We start from the raw sequence: 22538 nt of genomic DNA on the forward strand, positions 1-22538 counted from the left end.
TAGGGGACATCTTCAACTGGAGGATGCAGTTTGTACAACAACATACGCAGCACAGCTTTGACAGAACCAATCACAATGTTGAAGTTGGACCACTGATACAGGCATCCCCTTCCCTTCCCCACTTCTGTTATTCCAAAAGCTTACTTATACTGTTAGACCCAGCACAGTTAACCATCTGTTTGGTGGTAAAGATCCTCATATGCAGCAATATACACACAACCCCCTGATACGTAAAAGGATCTCTGATCACATGATGTACTTACTTTATCATTATATATTAATCCTAACAGGCATAATGGAGGGTGAAATTTTGCAAGAATCTCTCTTCAGAAACTACTTACTCTAAAAAACTGGTGATATAATCCCTGCTGCAGGCTGACCATGAGAAGGGGTTGGTGTTTGCTGTAATGTGAGCTGCCATAAGTTTTGCTGCTTCATGACCTTTGGTCCCACAAGAATTTCCAATTCCATCATGGTTCATACCAAAACTGTCCAAAAGAATAGGTGGAATGGAGTCCATTACTTTAATAGGGAATAAACAATTGTAACATTATAAATCTTACCTATAGATTTTAGTACTGAAAAACAAACAGGAATTAAACCACATTAAATAATCAATTCAGTCTCAAGTTATTAGCGCAAATGTTTATGTTTGAGGTATATTTGGATACAGTACTGTTATCTGGATCTTTCTTTTATCTTAGATTTAAATTTAAGTGAGTATTTTGCGAAATTTAGGAAGACTCAAAATATTTACATAAAGGGCTCAAAGAACAAAGTACTACAGTGATCATTAGACATATTAAAAACCAAGGTAACCATGATTACGAATTGAGATAATTACTTATGCATTAGATATCTAAACTCTCTATGTGAAATTCACACACTACTGACTACATTCAAGCACTATAACAACAAATGAATTTCTTCCTCTAACTATAGACAGCAGATACTCCATGAATGCAGCCATTAGTCAGGCATAAGCTTTCCTGAGTGAGAGCTCACTTCATCAAATGTATCTCTAGAGTGCTCATCCAAAGCACTTAAATTTATGCCTGGAATACAAGCAACAAAAAAGCAAGGCAGGAAAGTAACAGGGGTTAAACAGGGATGTACTTACCTGTAACTGTTGTTCATTGAGTGGCCTTCTGTGTAGGCACACATTGGGACTGTACAAGCGCAAGCCAGCCAGTCTAGAAGACTAGGAGCACCACTCCTCCCTTCAGCACTTTTCTGCCAAAAAAAATCACATGACCAGGAGGAGGGGCGATAATCCCTCAGTTCTCTCCATGCTGCTGCTGGACATCTCCCAGAAACTAAAGTTCCAGAAAGCTCACAGTGCAGCAGGAGTGAGGGATGTGTGCCTGCACAAAAGACCACTCAATGAACAACAGTTACAGGTAAGCACAACCTGAATGACTAATACAACCAGAGATGAGGGCTGAAAGCCAACCCCTGGTAGAGTATCCTGGCCAGGGCATCGGACACATTAACATTGTGAATGGGGTGGGGGGCATAGGTTAGAAACCCACAATATCCTCTTTCCACACATGAAAGTGCTGTACAGTAAAAATGAAACACCAGGGAAGTGCAAGAAGTTAACAAGGGGTTACACTCCTATTTTAAATGTCTTTGGAGATCCAGTAAGGAAGAGGAAAGTTTAGAGTGTCTGAGTCGTGAACATAATCAACAGCACAAGAAGAAGGATCCAAGTCCTGCTACAGCCTCAGCAGAGACTTTTACCCACTTAGAGGTGCAAGATATGGTAGTCAAGGAGCAGCAGTTGCTACTCAGAAACCCCTGAGACTACAGCTATAGTTCAGGAAAGGTCCAAAACTGCCAAAGTCATTAGCAGGTCATGACCATCAAGTGTGTCACAAGGCCAAATAACCCATGCCTCCAATCAGGATATCTTGGCACCAGTTAGTTGAGGAAACTTTATTGCAATGCATTGCAATGACATAGAGCATTTTCAGTAAAACAAAAGACAAAGAAAGGTAAGGTATGTCTAATACTCTTGGTGAAAGTAATAGTAGTATGATAAAGTCATTTTGCAGAAGACCAGGAGACCCCTGGAGGCACACACCCCATAGTAGGGCCCCCACACTGCAGGTACAACCCCGGATATAGCACTAGTTTGGTGTAGTGGTTAAGAGCGAGGGACTCTAATCTGGAGAACCGGGTTTGATTCCCCACTCCTCCACATGAAGCCAGCTGGCTGACGCTGGGTCAGTCACAGCTTCTAGCTCTCAGCCCCACCCACCTCACAGGGTGTTTTGTTGTGAGGATAATAAGAACTTACTTTGTAAACTGCTCTGAGTGGGCATTAAGTTGTCCTGAAGGATGGAATATAAATCGAATGTTGTTGTTGTTATTAAACCTCAGGGTGCAAGAGTGCCCTGGGAAGAACAGCGCACTGAAAACATGAGAATGGTATACATATGCTCTGTCTAAGAAAGAAGAAAACCAATTTGGGTATTCCATAAAATGTGAAACATAAAGTGAAGACCACATTCTGCCAAGGTGACACACACAGGTATATATGAACACAAAACTGAAACTGTGAAAGTGAAAACACTGAACAATCTTAGTAAAATATGGATCTACTAAAGCTGAAAAGACAAAGGAAACTCTTTTTCAACTAGTAGGACAAAAAAGGGGGCTGCCTTGAAAAGAGTTTGTACCATCAACCATCAACAGACTAGAGGGAAAAAACTATATTGCAGCCTCAACTGAGATACCTTAATTGTCATGCATTTTATAAACATCCAAGGTGCTGGAATTCTGACACTAGCTGTCTGCACCCCCAACAGCAGAGAGACTTTCTGCAGGAAGGGTAGAGATATGTATGAATAACACAGCCAAGCACAACTGAAAAGACTACAATGCTCAAAATTAGATGATCTGGACCTAAAACAGGCTTTTCTACCTGTCCTCTTTAACAAAAAAGGAGCACTAAAAAATAACACCCCTTTTTCAGTCTCAAAGGGAAACACTGAATGGAATAGTTCAATTAATCAGAGGACAGGTGACCTCCCCTGAGGTCACAAACCCTTTTCAAGGCTCTCTTGAGCCATAACAACAAAGGGAAAGAGAGAAACTTTTCTTCTTTAAATGTAGTTAGGGTTGCCAGTTCCCTGCTGGGAGCGGGGGATCCCCCATTCCCACCCTCCACCCCCCCAGCCCCCGCTTACCTGCCAGCAGGGGAGGCATAAGTCTCCTGGTGACGCTTTCCTGGTCGGAGCAGCGTGTTCCTGTGGGCCTGATCCAGCCCAGATTGGGTCTGAATCGGCCTGGAACGGGCTGCTGCAGAGTGTGGAAGCATTCCCACACTCCACAGCGGCCTGTTCCAGGCCGGTTTGGGGCCGATCTGGGCCAATTCAGGCCCACAACAGGACAGATCGGCCCAGATCAGGCTGCTGTGGAGTGCTCCGACGTTCCACAACAGCCTGTTCCAGCCCAATCTGGGCCCGATTTCCCCCCCCCCCGACCCACAGAGCATGGGAGTGCTCTCGGGGCAGCAATGTGATGACGTCACTTCCTGCACACAAGAAACAAAAGATAAGTTAGGTGCCAGGTCCCCCACCTCCCGTTGGGAGGGCAGAGGGATCTGGCAACCCTAAATGAGGTTGCATTCTTCACTAGAATGTCTATTGAGGGTTAAAATCTTTAAAAAGAAATAATTCTCCTCAGACACAAAAATGAGGTGAGGGAAAAGCAGAGAACATGAAGATCCTTTCCTTATGGAGGCAAAAAGAGAACTGAGAGAATACTGGCGCTCCTCCTGGTCATGTAATATTTTTGGCAGGAAAGTGCCAAAGGGAGAACGGGTGCTCTTAATATTCTAGAAAGCTCTGGAAATCTTCTCCATGACTGCCCTGCACGTGTTCAGTCCCAATGTGGGACTGCACAAAAGACATGAAGATCAACAAGAAGTTACAGTTTCTATTGACTGAACTTCAAGTAACTGATTTGGATGGATGTTCTACTCCGTTGATAAAGTGAGCTGTGACTCACAAAAGCTTTTGCATGAAGACATTTTGCTAGGGTCCTATTTGACTCCTGTTTAAGTATTTACAATAGATTAATATGGCTACGCTTTTGGAGTTATTTGGAGTTATTACTCATGAGTCGCCTATGGATTAAAATCTGTTATTAAAATTATTTGCTCAATTCAGACATCACACCAAATCTTGGTTTGCAGTAACCACAATTTAGAACACAAGTCCTATTCTAAATGTACAACACATGGATGATTGTTTAAAACTGCTTGCCTATTTTAGTTTTCCATCTTCTTATGAATCTAGTTTAATTCTCACCTACATGGCAGAGCATGGCCTAGAAATGCAGTTTAAGTCATGATGTCAGGCTCTACCGTGGGTGCCATGGCGCTGGATGCCGGCGCACCTGACCTTGACTCTAGGAAGCTGTCAGGGATAGTGCAGGGCCTCACTCCATGGAAGGAGGGGGATATACCTCACCCTCGCTCCCTCTCAACCCACTCACAGGCCTGCTCAACCTGGCTGACTCCCGGCTGCCTCTTGCTTCCAGCTTCCCAAAGCCTTCATCCTCCTTGTCTCCTCCGTGCTTCTTGTTCTTTCCCTCCTTCTCTCGCTCTTCCTCCTTTTCTCTCTCTCTCTCTCTCCTCCCCTCCTATCACATATGCTTGGCTTGATGTCTGATAAGTCCCAGCACACTGAAATGTGGTGGTAGAAAGTGCCTTTGAGTCATAGCTGACTTATGGCAACACCTGGTAGGGTTTTCTATACAAGAGCTAACAGAGGTGGTTTGCCATTGTTTCCCTACCATAAATAAATTAATGTCCACAGACTTAGAAAAATTAAACTCTGTTTAGGATTGTACCCTGTTAAGCACGCCCCCCCCCAAAATGTTTAATTTTGCTTCATCTTGTTTCCTGGCTGATTTGCCCCCCTCAGGTGGATATTTTAAAATATCTATCTATTTATTTATTGTCCACCTTTCTCGCTGAGATCCAAGGTGGATTACAACAGTGTGAGAAGACACAATATAAACAATAGCTAGGACATTTACTGACTAACGTACAATAATGAATAACAGGAGATTCAGGGAAACAGATATAACAGGGAATGGTAACAAAAAATTTGAAGCATAAAGCTAAGCACAAAGGTGAAATATTTCTGAAACAAAGCATTATTAATTTACATGCATTTTTAGCAGTGGAACTTGCTAAGAGGCACATGTCTACATCAGCAGACAGTACTCAATAGCATAGCATTTAGTTCCAATCCCTGCCAAGGCATCTCTCTGAGCTATTTTTTATGATACAGTCCTGTAATGTGGGGAGAAAACTCTCTTGAATAATTCAGTTTTGCATCATTTGCAGAAAGCCAGGACAGTGGGGGCTTTCCTGGCCACCCCAGGCAGGCCATTCCATAAGGTGGGGGCAACCACAGAGAAAGTGCATGTACAAGCAGCTGTTTATTATGCCAAACTGCAGGGTGACCAGATGAGCAAAGCTGTCATGGTGGAACATAGGGAGAGAGGAGGTCGCACAGATATGAGGCGCCAATGCCATAAAAGGGCTTTGATAGTCAGGACCTTGAATTGAGCCCCATAACTGATGGGAAGCCAATGGAGTGACTACAGAATGGGAGTGATGAATGTTCCATCTAGCTGCTGAGAGTAAACAAGCTGCAATGTTCTGCACCAACTGAAGTTGACTTTGAGGGGAGACCTATGTAGAGTGCACTGGTCTTCAGTCTAGTCTTGATGCCATGAATCCAAGTGGCCAGATTGCCCATATCAAGGTAAGGGGCCATCTACCGGCTTAGTTGTGAGAAGGTCTTTTTTGTAGCTGCATATACTTGCTTCTCTAGCCACAGTGCTGGGTTTAGTATAACCCCTAGGTTCTTAACTGAGTCCACCAGGGTCAATAGAGTCTCATCAAAGGTCAGAAGCACAATATCCTTCAAGATCTCTGCTTTTCTAGCATACAAGGACATTTTATCACATGTGGTGGACCTGCCAAACTATTCACAAATTTTGGATAATGGTACATATGTTAGTCCAGACAGTTCTACAGGTGCCAATACCTTTCAAACCAGAGTTGTTTTTGCTGAACTGTATTCCGGATGAACTTAGCAAAGATAAGAAATATTTTATAATACACATAGTAACAGCAGCTAGAAACCTATTAGCCTATTTTTGGAAGCGTCAAACAATACCTACCCAAGAAGAACTAGTGGTGAAGATTATGGAGAGTGCAGAAATGGATAAATTGACTTCAATACTGAAAGGGCAAATGGAAGAGGATTTTGCTGGGCCTTGGGCCTTATTTTATGATTGGCTAAGAGATAAGCATAAAGACATGAATATGTTAATGATATAAAGGATTTGCTATAAATTTTATAAATCATCACAGATTACCTATATGTAATATCAAATGATATGTGGAGTAAGGTTGCAAGCAGCGATTAAGCAGCGCTTCTGTTGAATTTCCTTTTTCACCCCTCTTCTTTCCTACCCTCCCTGTCCCGATCCTTTTTAAACCTAATAAAATATATATGGGGGGGGGGAAAGATCTCTGCTTTTCTAACCAGCATCACTTCAGCCAATTGACAAGAGCTGTTAAGCAGCAACTAAGTACCTCTACTGTATCACTAGGGAATTTAGATAACGAGATATAGAGCCGGGTCTCATCTGTGTATTGATGGCCTCCAATTACATAGCTATGAATGAATTCTCCTAAAGGCTTTTACATAGAGGCTGAATCACATGGGGATAATACCCACTGATGTCCTCTGGTTTGCAAAGAAGACACCCTGAAACTGGTGTAAACACTTATCTAGAGTTCTACAGATGCACATTAAAGAAGTATAATTGTAATATGGCTACTGCAAGTTGCTACATTCTTCGTATATACTCATTGCCTTGAAACCCTTGATTATGTTGTCTTCCTTATTCATAAAAAACTCCAAGACCTCTTTCTTATGTTTGTGGCTTAGGAATTGCTGCAGCAGCATAGCTCCATCCACTGCTGCTCAAACAATGCAAGATGCTACCAAGCCACAGCAGAAGAACCCATTTGAGGCTTCTTTATACAACGTTATTACCCCAGTTTTAAGAGATGTTAAACCAACATGGAAAAGAGACAGGATCTACATGCCCTAGAATTTTTTGTGTATATGTGAAGTGTGGAAAGGAGTTGTGATGTAGTGATATCCAAGTGATGTAATAAGAGAAGTGGAGCCTAGAGGTAAACACTATTCTGAATTAATCTGCTCACTGATCTAATAGCACCTAATGGCTGCTTTACCATGATAGCAATACAACTGCATCTTTACACTTAGAAGAAACGTCCTTAAGAAATTTTAGACAGTAACAGTGAAATTCTATATGCAATTACACCCATTAACTGAAATAGGCTTAGAATAGAATCACTCTACAAAGATTTGCATTGTAAAATTTCTTTTAAAAGTAAGAGAAATAATTGCCTCTAGTGAAGATAAATTTCAAACTGCATCAGAGCTTCTCGCTTCTCTTTAATAAAGTTGTGAAAAAAATCAGTGCTACAAACTCTCTAAACTGCAGGGGGAAATTACTCATTAAATGAATGGCTTATTTATTTCTATAGTGAAGAATAAATGCAGAAAACTCGGTGGGCAGACTGAGAGAAACATTATGGAAATAGATATGCTTAAGGGGGTCCCCATGACAGAGGCTTTTACTTTAGAGAAACATGCATGAATGCTTTTAAATCCTTGATTACTCTGCTGATCCAGCAGAATAAAAAATCACATATCTTCAGGCTATAGCATAGCAAATGTTCAACTCTTCAGTTATAATAATAATAACAGTAATAACATTTGATTTATATACCGCACTTCAGGACAATTTCATGCCCACTCAGAGCAGTTTACAAAGTATGTTATTATTATCCCCACAACAATACCCTGTGAGATGGGTGGGGCTGAGAGAGCTCCTAGAAGCTGAGACTGACCCAAGGTCACCCAGCTGGCTTCATGTGGAGGAGTGGGGAATCAAACCCGGTTCTCCAGATTAGAATCCCATGCTCTTAACCACTACACAAAACTGGCTCTCTTATAACAACATAAGTAGAAAGAACGCATGGAAAACAGTGTTGCACCTACCTGTAACTGTTGTTCATCTAGGTCTTCATGCAGGCACATATTGGGACTGCCTAGGAGCAGGCCAGCTGCAGAGATAGGTTTTCAAGCTTTCAAAAGAAGGTGGGAGCGCTCTGCCCCACAACACACATGCACATGGGCTTTTCCACCAAAATGCGGTGTTGCTAGGCAGAGTGCCCCTTATTCCCTCAGTTCCCCTAAGCTGCTGGAGGTAGAATAATCATGGTACTCATGGGGTAGAAGAGAGGGAATGTGCGCCTGCATGATGACCTAGATGAACAACAGTTACACATAGGTGCAACACTGTTTTAATTGTCGGTCTTCAGTGCAGTCCCACATTGGGAGTATAGCAAGCTACTCACCAATGGAGGAGGGTGTGAGAAGTTAGTTGAAGAGAGAATGGAGAACTGTTGTTCCTACTTATGCCTTTCTTGCATGTGTGTCAACAAGGTAGTGTTTGATGAAGGTGTTCGCTGACGACCATGTGGCAGCCTGGCAGGTGTCACTGAGTGCAGTTCCCCTCAGGAAGGTGGCAGACAATGACGGTGCCCTGGTCAAGTGAGACTTGATCATCACCAGACATGGTACCCTGGCATGCTTGTAAGCTGTCCTGACTGCTGCCACAATCCATCTAGATAAAGACTGGTTTGTCACTGGTAGTACTTTACATGGGCCTACATAACAAATAAAGAGGCCCTTGGACTTCCTGAATGTTTTGGTTCTGTGTGAATAATAAAGCACGGCTCTTTTGACATCTAATGTGTGGAGTGATTTCTCAGGTTCTGAGGATGGCCGAGGGAAGAATATTGATAGGGTACCTTTTGCTGAAGGTGGAATCTCGAAACTACCTTGGGAAGAAATTTGAGATCCAGGTGTAGGACAATCTTTTCCTCAAAGAATTGTAGGAAGGGGGGTCTGATTGGAGATATGTGATCACTACTAAGAAAGCCACTTTCCATGTGAGTAGGGAAACATTGCAGTGGGCCAGTAGTTTGAATGGGGGTATCACCAGTTGTGCCAGCACTAGAGAGAGGCTCCACTGAGGTACAGGATGTACCCTAAGGGGAAACATTGTTGGTTCCCTTGAGGAACTGTTTGGAAGCCTGGTGTGAAAAAACTATTCTACCATCTATTGGTTCGTGGAATGCAGAGATGGCTGCTAAGTGGACCTTGACAGAAGATGCAGTGAGGTCCTTTTTCAATAGTGTTTGTAAGTATTCAAAGATGAGGTTCAAGGGGCAGGTAAATGGGAAATGCTGAGTATCAGCCATCCACGACACAAAACAGTTCCACTTATGATTATAATTCGAACGAACGGAAGCCATACGGGCATTAAGTAGGACCTGGACTACCTCCTCGGAAAAGGAGGAGGAAGTTATGGGGTCAGGAGCCATACTGTGAGCCTGAGGGCGGACACATTGTGGTGCAGGACATGATCTCTGTGTAGGAGGTCTGGGACCTGTGGGAGATGCCTGTATTATCCCTCGGCCATGGTCCACAGTGTTGGGAACCAATCCCTGCAGGGCCAAAAAGGTTTGATGAGGATGCAGTGGGAGTTGAACGGTTGGATCTTGCTTAGTACCCTTAGTATTAGGGGGAGCAGTGGGAATACATAGTACAGGCCATGATCCCACCTGATTTGAAACAGAGAGTTTGAGTCTGATCCCGCTAGGGAGCAAAAAGACTTGGCTTTAGAATTTGTTGCTGTGGCAAAAAGGTCGGTACCCGGGAAGCCCTATTCTCAAAATATGGGGTACAGGTAAGTGTTGGTAATTGACCATTCGTGCTGTGGTGCAAAGATCTGCCCTGACATTTGTGGTCCCAGCTATATAGATGACCTGAGGTGTGACGCTGTTTTGGATCGCCAAGTGCCACAGAGCTGTTGCCTCTGTGCAAAGTGTGAGTGACACCCCCCTTGTTTGTTGAGGTAGAAGAGCACAGTGTATTGTCCGTATGAATTTGCAGTATTTTGTCTCATAGTAGATCTGCAAAGTAAACAAGGGAGTAGCGAATTGCTCTCAGTTCTAGAACACTGATGGGCATGTTAGATTCTGAGAGGGACCATTTCCCTTGCACGGAAAGTTCCCTGCAGTGTGTGCCCCAACCCACTAGGGATGCATCTGTCGTAAGAGAAATGTTGGGCAGTTGAATTCCAAAGGGTGCACCCTTAAGGAGATTCATATCAGAGGTCTACCAATTTAGGGATCTGAGAACAGATCTGGGGATGGAGAACTTGGTCAGTTGTGAAGTTGTCAGTGGGTCAAAATGTCTAATGAACCAGTTCTGTAAAGGTCTCATGAAGAGACGGGCATAGGGGACCACACTCGTGGTGGAGGCCATGAGCCCTAAGAGTCTCTGAATGGCCGGGGCCGACTGAAAGTGTAAGGCTTGAAAACATCTAACTAATGTCTGGATGATCTTGTCCCTGTCTTCTGGTAAGGAGGCTCTCCCTGATACTGCATCTAATTTTGCCCCAATGAACTGGATAGATTGTGATGGGGAGAGAGAGGATTTTTCCCCCCAATTTATAACCAGGCCTATAGATGTCATGGTCTGGGTTGTTAATTGAATATGTTCTAAGAGGAGGGTCCTGGTTCGGGCAACTATAAGCCAATCGTCTAAGTATGGGTATATCAAACAGCCCTTGGCTCTGAGAAAAGCTACAACCACAGCCATGCATTTGATGAATACACATGGTGCAGAGGACAAACCAAATGGTAGTGCAGTGTATTGAAAAACCTTCCCTTGATATAAGAAACAGAGGTATTTTCTGTGGTCAAGGTGAATGGTGATGTGGAAGTACACATCCTTAAGATCTATTATAGTGAAATAATCACCAGGTTTCAAATATTGTATGACACCAGAGAGTGTAAGCATATGAAACTTTTCAACGTTAAGAAATGTATTTAACTTCCAAAGGTCCAAGATGGAGAGGGTTTTCCCATCTTTTTTGCCATCCAAAAAGTAACAGGAGTAAAACCCCAAGAGGCTCATGTTGAGGCACTTCTTGAATTGCCCCTTTGGACAACAGCTCAACAATTGCTGGATACAAGGCTTCTGCTAAACAAGTAGATTAATTGCCTGGTGGTGTCAGTGGCGGAAGTTCCAGAAGATGCTAATGGTACCCCTGGTTTATCACCCAAAGGAGCCAAGAGTCTGTGGTGATTTCCCTCCATTTCTCCAGGAAGGGTGCTAATCTGTCTATAAAGGGCAATGGAGCTGTTGCTTGTAGGGAGGATAGTCAGAATAACGGCTTCTGAAACTGAGAAGCCTTGGGTGATTGGAGTTGCGATTGTTTTGATCTTTGTTTGTTAGGATGTTTTCCTCCAGACCTTTGGTATAGGGATGATATTGTTGGTAGGTATACTTGTTTGATCATTATTGATAGCCAGACCTACTTTAGTATTGGTACCTGGGTTGTTGATGCTGACGCTGAGTGGCTGTGATGGCACCCAAGGATTGAGCAGTCGGGTGGGTTCTTCTTCATTTGTTGAAGAGCTTCGTAGGTTTTTCAGAAAAGAGAGTTTCCCTCAAATGGGAATTCTTCTATCTTGGTCCTTTTGTCATTTGGCTGAGCGGTAGAATGCAACCAGGAATGGTGGCAGAGGACTATGGCGGATGCCATTGATCTGGCCGAGCAATCAGCGGCATGTTTACCTCCTGCCATTTGTTGTTTGGCTAGGTGTATTGCCTCACCCTGGAGGACCTTAACTAGAGATTTCTTGTACTCTTGTATGTAATGGGAACTCTTGTATAGACTGTATTATATACATTCTTGTATATAATGGGAGAGGTTGTCCCAAAGAAATAGGTTATAAGATCCCATGATTTCCTGATAATTGGCAATACGAAAATTTAGGGATGCTGAAGAATAGCTCGTCCTTCCAAGCGTGTCAAGCTTGCAGCCCTCTCTGTCAATAGAGGAAGAATGAGATCCAAAGTGCGTCTTCGATTGAACCTCTTCTGCCACCTAAGAGGATGGTTGTGGGTGGCTAAACAAAAAGGCACAGTCTTGCTGTTTCAATTTATAAAAGTTTTCAGTTCTGTGGGAGGTTGCAGGCATTGATGCAGGCTTTTCCCATATGCCACAGCCAATATCCAGTAAGTCCTCCACTGCTGGGAAGGCTACAGAAACAAGCGAGTCATTATACAGGGCTTGTAAGACCTTGCTCTTAGATTTTGGTGTGGATGCTGAGATATCCAAGTCTAAAACACATGCCATTCTCAGCATCTGTTCTGAAAATAGCCTGAAATCCTGAGTTGGAAGACGATGGTCTTCCTCCAATGAGCTCATCTGGAGACAGGTCAGATGCAAGATCCAACGCCCTACTGAATTGGGATCCTTGATCTTCAACTTCCTCAGATCCAGAAGGGGACAGAGATTGGTTCTGATGTCTGCATTTGGATTCAGTTAGAACCAAACAGAACTGTGATGTAAATGAGGAGGCACTTTGTAGCCAAGAGAAAAATTCCTGCCAGTTTAGCATCTGCAATGGGCCCAGGGCCAGCTGCCAAGGAGCAGATGAAGGAGGCAAGATTGGTGGGGCTATGGTTTGGTTCCACATCATTGGTCTCTGTTGTAAGTGTTGAGAAGTTGTAGGTTGGACAAAGTTGTTCAGATCCGATTGGGTCATCGGAATCGGAATCAAACCCGAAGGTGTCAGTTTCTGGTTTGTCAGGCCTGGAGTGAAGGATGGTCGAAATTCCTCTGTGGCATCTTCTACCTCATGGATCATTGGTGGTGGTGGTGGTGGTGATGGGGCAGTTGGCATTGGCAGTATTTCCTCTTCTATCACCAAGGAGGGGGTGGAAGAGGATGAACAGTGCTGTGGTTGAGAAGGTGTTGACGCTGGTTTCTTCGGGTGTTTGGATTTTGATTTGCACTTCTTAGCCAACGGTTCCGAAGTGGCATGGTCGTCCCTGTGTGGAGATCTGTGCTTGCTCGATGTCTTGCATTTGGGTTGTGAAGCTGATGGGAATGTTGTCAGAGCCGATGTTTTTGGATCCGATAGACAGGTTGCAGTCTGCGGATCCAATGGACAGGTGGAGGTCAGATCTGAGCTGTGCATCTTTGGCACAGCATGTTCGGAATGGTGGTCATGGACCTGCTCAGCAGATTACTTTGCTGCCTGTTTGTTGGAATCGAGAAGACCATCTCCCAAAGAGCTGCCTTGAGGCGAGAAGCACGATAGCTGTGGGCTTTGGGGGTAAATCACAGACAATGCCGATGGGCAGAGACATTATGTGATTCCCCTAGGCAGCGCAGACAAAGGTCATGCTTATTCGTGTGCGGCATCTTGGTGTCTCAGGTCTTGCACTTTTTGAAGAGTGCTTTTTGAGACATTTTAACTCATTGTCTGTGGATCACTCAGGTAGCTGGTACCCTGTCAGAGGTCGAAAACAGTTGCCAAAGTGTTGAGACAGAGGAATGGTCGGTAGACAGTCCGAGGTTGTGTAGTATTAATAAGACAATTTAATTCAGTATTAATAAGACAATTTATAGGTCAGTAACAGATAGACAAAAGAATAGCTAGAAGCGAAAGAGAGTAAAGAGAAGAACCTTCTCCATAGGTGGCGAAAAAGGAACTGAGGGAATAAGGGGTGCTCTGCCTAGCAACACTGCATTTTGGCAGGAAAGACCGTGCACATATGTGTTGTGCTGGAAACACCCCCACCTTCTTTTGAGAGCTTGAAAATCTATCTCCGCAGCTGGCCTGCACCTGCACAATCCCAATATGGGACTGCACTGAAGACCAATGAACCCAACCTTCCCATTCTCCCTGCATGCTCCCCAAAATCTGCCACTGGGAGGTTGGGGGACCCCCAAGAATCAAATGCACCATGGTTGGTGCAGCAGAAAGGAGAAATTGAACAATATTGCTTTCCTCTTTTTGTTGGGAGAGGAATTACAGCCATGTAAGCTTTCTGTTTGTACAAGAGCAATTGAGGTAATTTGGCCAGATATCTCCTTCTGACTGCACTCCTTCTTGCTGTGGTGCATTTATGAAGGTCCCGCAGCCCACAACATAAGATTTCAAGGGACCTCAGAAGGATGCTAAAGGAAGGGAAAGACAAAGAAAAATCAGACTCAGCAAGCTCTTTCTGCTTGGGCAATGCTACTGTTTTTAAGGTTTTTTACTTAGCAGACGTTTAATGAAATGCTATTCATTTTGTTATTAATTTTAATTCTGGGCTATCATACTATGGGGAGGGTGTTGGGGAGGGTAACCTGCAAATGAGGGAGTTAAAGTTTACTCCCCTGTCATGGACAGATCATTACCTAATAGAGTTTAGACTTATTGCTTTCTCTTTCCTCCACAGGGGTGATGGACTCATTAAGATGGTCCAGCCCAGGCATCTGATAGATCTGGATGGTTTCCTGTCAGTGCTTAAGGATTTCCCCACCTTGGCTACTGATGATTCTGTTGAGGCCCTGACCACTCTCTGGAATAGGGCAATGGTCCAGGCTGTTGACACTATTACACCTATGTGTCCTCTCCCCCTAGACAGAGCCAAGCAGTCTCCCTTGTTTACAGGCAAATTGCAAGCAATGAAACAGAAGGGACAATGGCTAGAGCACTGCTGGCGGAAAACTCAAAGCAAGGCTGATGAACCGTAGCATAGAGCCCATATTAGAGCCTACTTCGTGGCAGCAAAAAAGCAATATTTCTTCAACACCACTGCATCTGCACGGTATTGTCCAGCTGAGCTGTTCCATGTGGTCTGTAGACTTCTACATCATAGCCTGAACTTCAAGCAAGACATGACTGTGATTAATTTGCTACTTGTTTTGCAGATCCACTCTGAGTTAGATTCTGGTATGGATGCATGTTCAGATGATGTTTCTTTGTCCAGTTTATATGGATACCTTTCAGCTTTTGGAGACTGATATGGTCAGGAAGGCAGTGATTAGACCTGTTTTTAAAAAGCCCTCCCTGAGCCCTACTATGTTGGAGAACTTTTGGCCAGGCTTCAATCTTCCATTTTTGGGAAAGCTGCTAAAGTGGGTGGTTGCTTCCTAGCTCTGAAGGCTCTTGGAAGAGACTGATTTTCTGGACCCATTTCAATCTGCTTCAGGCCATGGTTTTGTACACAGACTGCTTTAGTCACCTTGGTTCATGAGCTCCACCAAGAACAGACAGGAGAAATATGACCCTGCTTGTCCTGCTGGATCTTTCAGTGGCCTTCGCTTCTATAAATCATAGTATCCTGCTGAGCTGCTTCTTGGCTCTGGGAGTCAGGGGCACTGTGTGGCTTGAGTCCTAACTGAGAGATCAGTCTCAGAAGGTGGTGCTGAGATATTCTTGCTCTGCCTCCTGGCCATTGGCCTGTGGGATTCCACGAAGTTCAATATTATTTAATATCTTTAAGAAGCCACCGGGAGAACTCATCAGGAGGTTTGGGCTGCAGTGTCACCAATATGCAGATGATACTCAGCTCTACCTTTCTTTTCCATCTAATTCTAAGGATGCTTTCATTGTTTTGAACCAGTGCTTGGAGTCAGTAATGACTGGATGATGGTAAACAAACTAAAACTGAATCCTAACAAGACATAAGTTCTCTGGATTAGTAGAAAGGCAGATCTCTCCTGTCTTGGATGGGTTATACTTCCCTTGCAGCTTGGGAGTGCTACTCAACATAGCAGTCACCTTAGAAAACAAGGTGACTGCATTGGTGCTTTTGCACAGCTTCAGTTGGTGCATTAGCTGCACTCATTCCTGGCTCAGTCAGATCTAGCCACAGTGATCCATGTCTCAGTTACATCTAGACTGAATTACTGCAATGTGCTCTACTTGGGATCACCCTTGAAGAACGTTCAGAAGCTGCAGCTAGTGCAGAATGCTGCAGCTCGACAGCTGGTTGGGGCCAGCTATCAGGAGCACATGACCTTAATATAACAGCAATTACACTGTCTACCAATCCACTCCCAGACACAGTTCAAGGTATTGCTTTTGGCCTTCAAAGTGCTACATGGCTTGAGAGAAGGGCATCTGAAGGACTGTCTTCTCCCATATGTTCCTGCCTAGGAATTAAGCGGCACTCCTGACTGTCCCATCAGCCAAAGAAGCTCACCTAATGGGTACAGAAGAGAGGGCCTTTTTGGTGGCAACCCCATGATTATGAACCAGCATCTCCAGGGAGATGTGCTTGGCCCCTTCACTAGTGATCTTCAGGAGGAAGGTAAAGCATTTTTATTTAGGACTGATTTTAATTAACATCGTTTCTGTATTTATTGGCAGTCTTAAACTGTGTTTTAAAACTTTGTTTGATTCATTTTATGATTCTTGTTTTATTTATATTGTAAATTAGCTCGAGTTCCTGCAAGGCAAAAAGGCAGCTAATAAATGTGTTAAATAAATAAATAAATAAATTCTAATTTTTGCATTGTTATCTGCTCAGATTTTTTTATTAAAAAGTCTAAAAGAAACAAACACAAAAACACTAAATGGTTCTACAGGTCTTACTTGAACTGTGAAAAGATATGTAACTGATTTTCAAAAGAGAATGCTAAATCTAAAGTTATTTCTCTCAAAATAGGACATCATCATTTTGCCTGCATTAAGGTACCAGATTACTCAAATGTTCTAGAATATCCCTCTGAAATTTTCACAGACTTCTGCTGTCTTTGTACTTACATCAATTTTGAAAATGAAAGGTGCTTTGAAAATAAAGAGATGGTACCCAACACTAAAAAAAACCCATTTGAGATTGGATCAAATCAAGCTCATGCATGAGGCAGATCCTTCCCCATCTTTGCCTCCCTCAACACCCCCCAGAAAACATGATGGGAACAGATATGCCTTAAAGTACAGGAGGGCTATGGTCAGGATGGGGAAATTACTACATAGGGTGAGTGTAGTTACAGCCTATTAATCAGGTAAAAATTTCCTTTTCTCCCTTCTGGTCATAAGGACAAGAACATTCAGAAAATATTATCCTAGTGGCTCAAAAGAGCCTGAAGTGCAACATTTGGGATCCAGGACAGCACCCAACAAACGGGCAACGCTAAGGAACTATGAGGCAACAGCATGAGACAATGAAGGCTTAGTTATGCTGCAAACAGCACTTGCAAGCCAGAATCTTCCTGAAGAAAAAGGAGGATGTTACAGATGGGGTGAGAGATGATTGTGTCCTGCATACCTGGGTAACAAAAGCCCTTCACCCATTCTTACAGACTCTTATAGTGAGATCCACGGAGAACAGAGATCCTCTTAGAGTGGCAATCCAGAAATAGCAAGGCTTTCCTCTCAATTTCCAGACAATCAACTGGATGTCTGAGGTTGTTAATGTATTACAGCACCAAGTCAAAGGATGCAAGAAGCAACCTTAGATCCTCAGCTCAGAAGTCTATCAGGTTGGAAAGAGTACTTGGCTATAGAACCAATGATGTCTTAGGCATTCGGTGACAGTAAGAATGACTTCTGTCTTATCTTTTGATGAGCCTGTCATAATCATCTAGGAGAAGAGTGGGAAGGCATAAATCCTGAGACCATTCAGAGTAAAGAGGATCAGCCAAGGTTGCTTCTGTGTCTGCCTGGTGGCAGAGAGGTCCACTCTTTTGGACAGATTAGTGCCCACTGAGAATGGTGAACAAAGTCAGTGTTATTCTCCCTTCAAAGCAGCTGGGGAGCTGAGGCTGAAAGGAGTGGCTAACCCAAGGTGTGAGTCCAAGGCAGTAGTGAGATTTGAACAGCGAAGTGCTGCATCGCAGCCCAACTACTTAACCATTATGCTGCACCAGCTAAGAACTTTACAACCTGTCGGCATCAGTCACAAACAAGCCTATTTCTGTAGCACAAAATTCTGTTGTTCAATGTATGCCTCAATTCAATAGGCAGACATACAATGTTAAAATGACTGTATCATATTTGGGACATATTGTTTATCATATTTGTATAAGCATGTATTGCATCAGATGAGAAAAACATTCTTCACAGTATTAATTGGAACGAGAGGGTGCATACTAAGTATAGTGTTTTTGCAAAGATGTTCCAATTTAAAACATTAAAGATTGACTAAAATGATCGTGATTGGATCCAAGATGACCTTCATCTATATTTTACAATATAGTCACCAAGACAGGAATTGCAGCACTGCTTTAGAAGAGCGCAGTACCTGATTCAGACAAGCCAAGATCAAATCCTGCAATGGGAGGAGAAAGAAAAGGAGAGGCTGGAAGTACAACTGAGTCCACAGCCTGCACTGCAGATCACCTTCTTGCAAGAGACTAGATTCAAGTGGACTTCTTCACCTCAATCTTCTTAATCAACTGGCAGACTGCTGAGGTTATGTCTTCTGAAAGGAGAACTTTTATATAGATTCATGTCACTCTATATCTCCAGGTGCTGGATCTTCTGAAATGGAAGAGGAGAGCTATTCAAAAGTTTCATCAGGCAGTTATGCCTCAGGATAATGTTGATGGTGTTCTGGCTACCATGGGCCTTCTGATGAAGGAAGGGGGAGAAAATCAGGTCATCTAAACATGGATAGAGGTGAATACTGATGGCCCTAGGCTGGCTATTGGTGCAATTAGGATCTTGTCAAAAAATCTAGGAGCCCAAGCCAGTCAGAACGGAAGGATCTGATACAGTAATTGGACTGTATTCATAACTGAATTATGATGTGGGTTTTCAAGAAAAAATAGATTCAGCTTTTTTTACAGAAAATTATCTAATACCCTGAACAGGGCATGCTCTGGCTTTCCATGTTTATTTAAACTTATATTTAGTAAACAAATTTAAATAGTACATCATATTAATTTTATGTTCCTATAGCAACTGATGCCCTGACCTGAACAGCCCAGGCAAACCTGATCTCATCAGATCTTGGAAGCTAAGCAGGGTCAGCCTTGGTTAGTAATTGGATGGGAGACCTCCAACAAAGACCAGGGTTGCAGAAGCAGGCAATGGCAAACCACCTTTGTTCATCTCTTGCCATGAAAACCGCATGACGGGGGGTCACCATAAGTCAGCTATGACTTGTTAGCACTCCACCACCACCATAGCAACAAACAATTCAATGGAAATATTTGATTTGGGGGGAAATCAAGTGTGGTTTAAATGTTAGATTCAAGTGAATTCAAAAATTATATATAAAATTATTTTTATTCAAACAGTACTTGTAAAAGCAATATAGTATGTAATTCCAATATACTGTTTAAAATTAGACATTTATGGCCTCCAATGGCTAAAAAGATGGAACCAGGGCAATTCTGAAATGTTCTACAGAGCTCTGTTGACATTGTACAGGAAGATTATGGGAAAGAGTCCTGTGGGAAGAGCAACTGGGGGAAGAATTAGAAGTCTCTGAAGATTCACTGTTTCATATTTGAGCAAGAATAGGCACCATCTCTTGTGCTCTAAGAATAAGCACCATCCCTTCTGGGTCCAATTGAGAATACCTCTGTGAGATCATGATCAGGTGCGGGGAAAACTCTATGGGCAGTTAATGGTTGCAAACTGGTGGAGAGTTGCACTTGCTTTGGCAGGCTAATTCTGTACAGACTGTCCTGCCCAGTCTAAAATCTAAGGAAGATTTTATCCACTTTACAAAAAGTTAGCAAGCTGCTTCCTCATCAAGAAGCTGGGAAGAACACCCAGTTTCATAATCTTGCAACTGTCTTGCAATGCCTTTCTGAGCGAGAAGCAAGCTAATATTGGTAACTCTTGCTCCAGAGAGAAAGAAAGAAAATCTCCCTAGTTCTTAGGCACACCATAGGCATGCTAAAGCACCCCTCAGATAAACAGGGGGAAATAGCCAAGGTCCCCCCAAAAAACCCTGAGGCTGGCTTTCAAACTCAGATAGGGTCCATCTCCTCTGTTCCCTGGCACAGAAAGAGAGAAAGAACAGAGACAGAAAAAAATCCAGTGATTTCTGCTTCTGTTAAGAGATCATTTTCTTCGACTTCCATCTTTATCAGCCCTAATAAAATCCTGCTTTTCCATACCCATGCAAGAAAATGAATAGGAGCTAAAGGAAGTTCCCTCCTCTCAAGCAAATTTTTTTGCCCTGCCTGCCAGTCCCAGAAGATGAAACCTAATCCTCTGTGGAATGATCTCCTAGCCACAAGAGGAGAATGAATATATTTCATTCAAGCATTAATACAAATCTTAACTGCAATAAAGATTACTAGAATTCTTAGCTTCTTCATTAGGACGCAGAAAACAGAGAAACATAATAGGTTTAAAAAAACATTCACTGGAAAGAGGAGATGAGCAACTCCCATTAATCTACAACAGGAAAAAAAGTTCCTTATTATGAGGAAAACATAGGCCTTGTATTCTAATATATCTGCATAAAGTACTATGATAAAAATTATATAAATGTAATTACAGAAGTAGACATGTATACCTTAAATGTACTTGGAAAAAATGTAACTACTATATATTAATGAAAATGAGAATTACCTTCAGAGATTTTCTTCTAATCAAATAATTATACCTTCATCAATAAAAATGTATTTTACAAGACCAGGTTGGTTGTTGTGGGTTTTCCGGGCTGTATACAAGACCAGGGTTTGCATCTTAAGCTCTCTTTTCCCTGGTGGTTCCACTCACAGAAGGAGGGGCAGTTATAACTGATTCCCCCTTGGCTGCAGCCACCCTAATCCCCATGATATTCCTATTTTGAGGGGCACAGATAACCGCAGTGTGAAAAGGAGGTGGAAAAGCTGCTGTTGTTACTATGCAGCTCCATTTACACTACAAAGGATCCAAGCCTATTATTTCTTACACAATTATTTAAGAGAAAATTTAGAAAAAATGTCTGTCGAAATGTCAGACAATCATGCTAGGATTTATAAACATGACTCATTGTACATTTCACAAAAGAGGATCCTGGTAAAAGTAGTTGACGTGTTGGACTAGAACTAGAGAGACCTGGTACAAATTCCTACTCAACTTTGAATTTCACTAGGTGACCTTAGGCCAGTCATAGACACTCAACCTAATCTACCTCACAGGGTTGTGGCAAGGACCAATGGAAGAGGGCAGAATCAAGTAAGCTGTCCTGAGTAGAGGTAGGCACGATAAAAAAAAAATACCAATCAAGCTGATCGTGGATTGGCACCGGTGACGATCCCGAATTAACGATCCACGCCGGTCATCTGCCGCTTCCGATCCGTGGATCGTGGAGGCAAAAGCGGAGGGACACCCCGCTGTTCCCAGTGATACAGGAACGGTGGCTAATGCCGGAAGCATCTGTGTTTGTGTTTGGCTGTCTGTGTTTGGCCGTCAGAGCTGCCTATCAGGGTTTGCAGGGATGAGATTGGAGTGCCCATGGCTACAGAACACCCCCTTCCCCCTCCCTCCCTTGGGTATCTTCTCCAAGCTGGTGACTGCTTTGCTGCTCCGTGGTTGGAAGGAAGCCCTGCTGATCAAGGAAAGCTGGGCTTCCATTCGGGTTTCCAGGGCGACAGAAGGAGGGCAAACACAGCTCAGGCATTCCCCTGGCTCCGTTGCCAGGGGAATAGATTGCTGGCGCCTGAGTGTCTGGCTTCCCGATCCGAGCACAATCGCCCTGATCAAGCCCCGATCCAGCCCCCCTCCCGACCACTGGATCGTTGGCCGTGCCCAAGCACGATCCGCCAGGTCCCGATTGCGCGATCGCCATTATCGTAGGGTTTTTTCGATCGTAATGTGGATCGTGCCCATCTCTAGTCCTGAGCTCCTTGGAGAACAGAGAGGATAAAAACAGATAGATAACATCTTCTTTCTGGATATGGTACAAAATTTTGACTTTGGGATGTTTAAAATGCAACATTATGCTCCTTGGTTAGATTTGTGAATGGAACAATGGGGACTGACAGTGCAAACTGAATCAGTGTCCGGTGACTTCCATGGGCTTAGAAGGGTACAACTCTGCTTAGGATCACACTGTAAGCTACAAGTTGTCAGTTTTATGTACTTTTAGGAAGTAGAGAAAGATGTCACATCAGAGTTTTACACTATTCAATTAAATATTCTTTTAAGATCATCATCTAAAATGACTAGATGATCCAATGACTGGATTTTCCGTATGGCTCCAAATGTTGGAGAATATGCGTCTGAATGCAATTTGCCATTGCTTTGCAGAAAAAAATGTAAGCTGGTTTTATTTGGAATGGAACATATTGTAATATTTTATGCAGCCCTACTGTGACTGCTGATACTGTTTGATCCCTAACATTTTAATCTGTGTTATTAGAGTTGCTTTTAGAATGTTATGGTATTGTTTTTATTATAAAGTATTCTGAGCACAGAAAAAGATGATAAAGCCTGAAAAATAAACATACTGACTTCACTTAGTTCCACCTGGGAGAAAATGTTTTCACATCTTTAATCTCCTTTAAACACCAAATCCAAAAGAAATGAAATGACCCATTAAAAATAAGAAAATTATCATAATCCAAACAAAATGTTTATGTACATG

The 22538-nt window shown here is 43.0% G+C and overlaps 1 protein-coding gene across 1 annotated transcript in view; it reads right to left on the reverse strand.

Moving 5' to 3' along the window:
• Nucleotides 1–22538, reverse strand: part of ADAMTS6 (ADAM metallopeptidase with thrombospondin type 1 motif 6) — a 275919-nt gene that overhangs the window by 179557 nt on the left and 73824 nt on the right. Inside the window, exon 9 of the mRNA XM_054986105.1 lies at nucleotides 342–488. Within this exon, the coding sequence (XP_054842080.1) occupies nucleotides 342–488 (147 nt within the window). The remainder of the gene's footprint in view (nucleotides 1–341; nucleotides 489–22538) is intronic.

Source organism: Eublepharis macularius, chromosome 8, assembly GCF_028583425.1.
Source record: "Eublepharis macularius isolate TG4126 chromosome 8, MPM_Emac_v1.0, whole genome shotgun sequence".
In the NCBI taxonomy this organism is placed as follows: domain Eukaryota; kingdom Metazoa; phylum Chordata; class Lepidosauria; order Squamata; family Eublepharidae; genus Eublepharis; species Eublepharis macularius.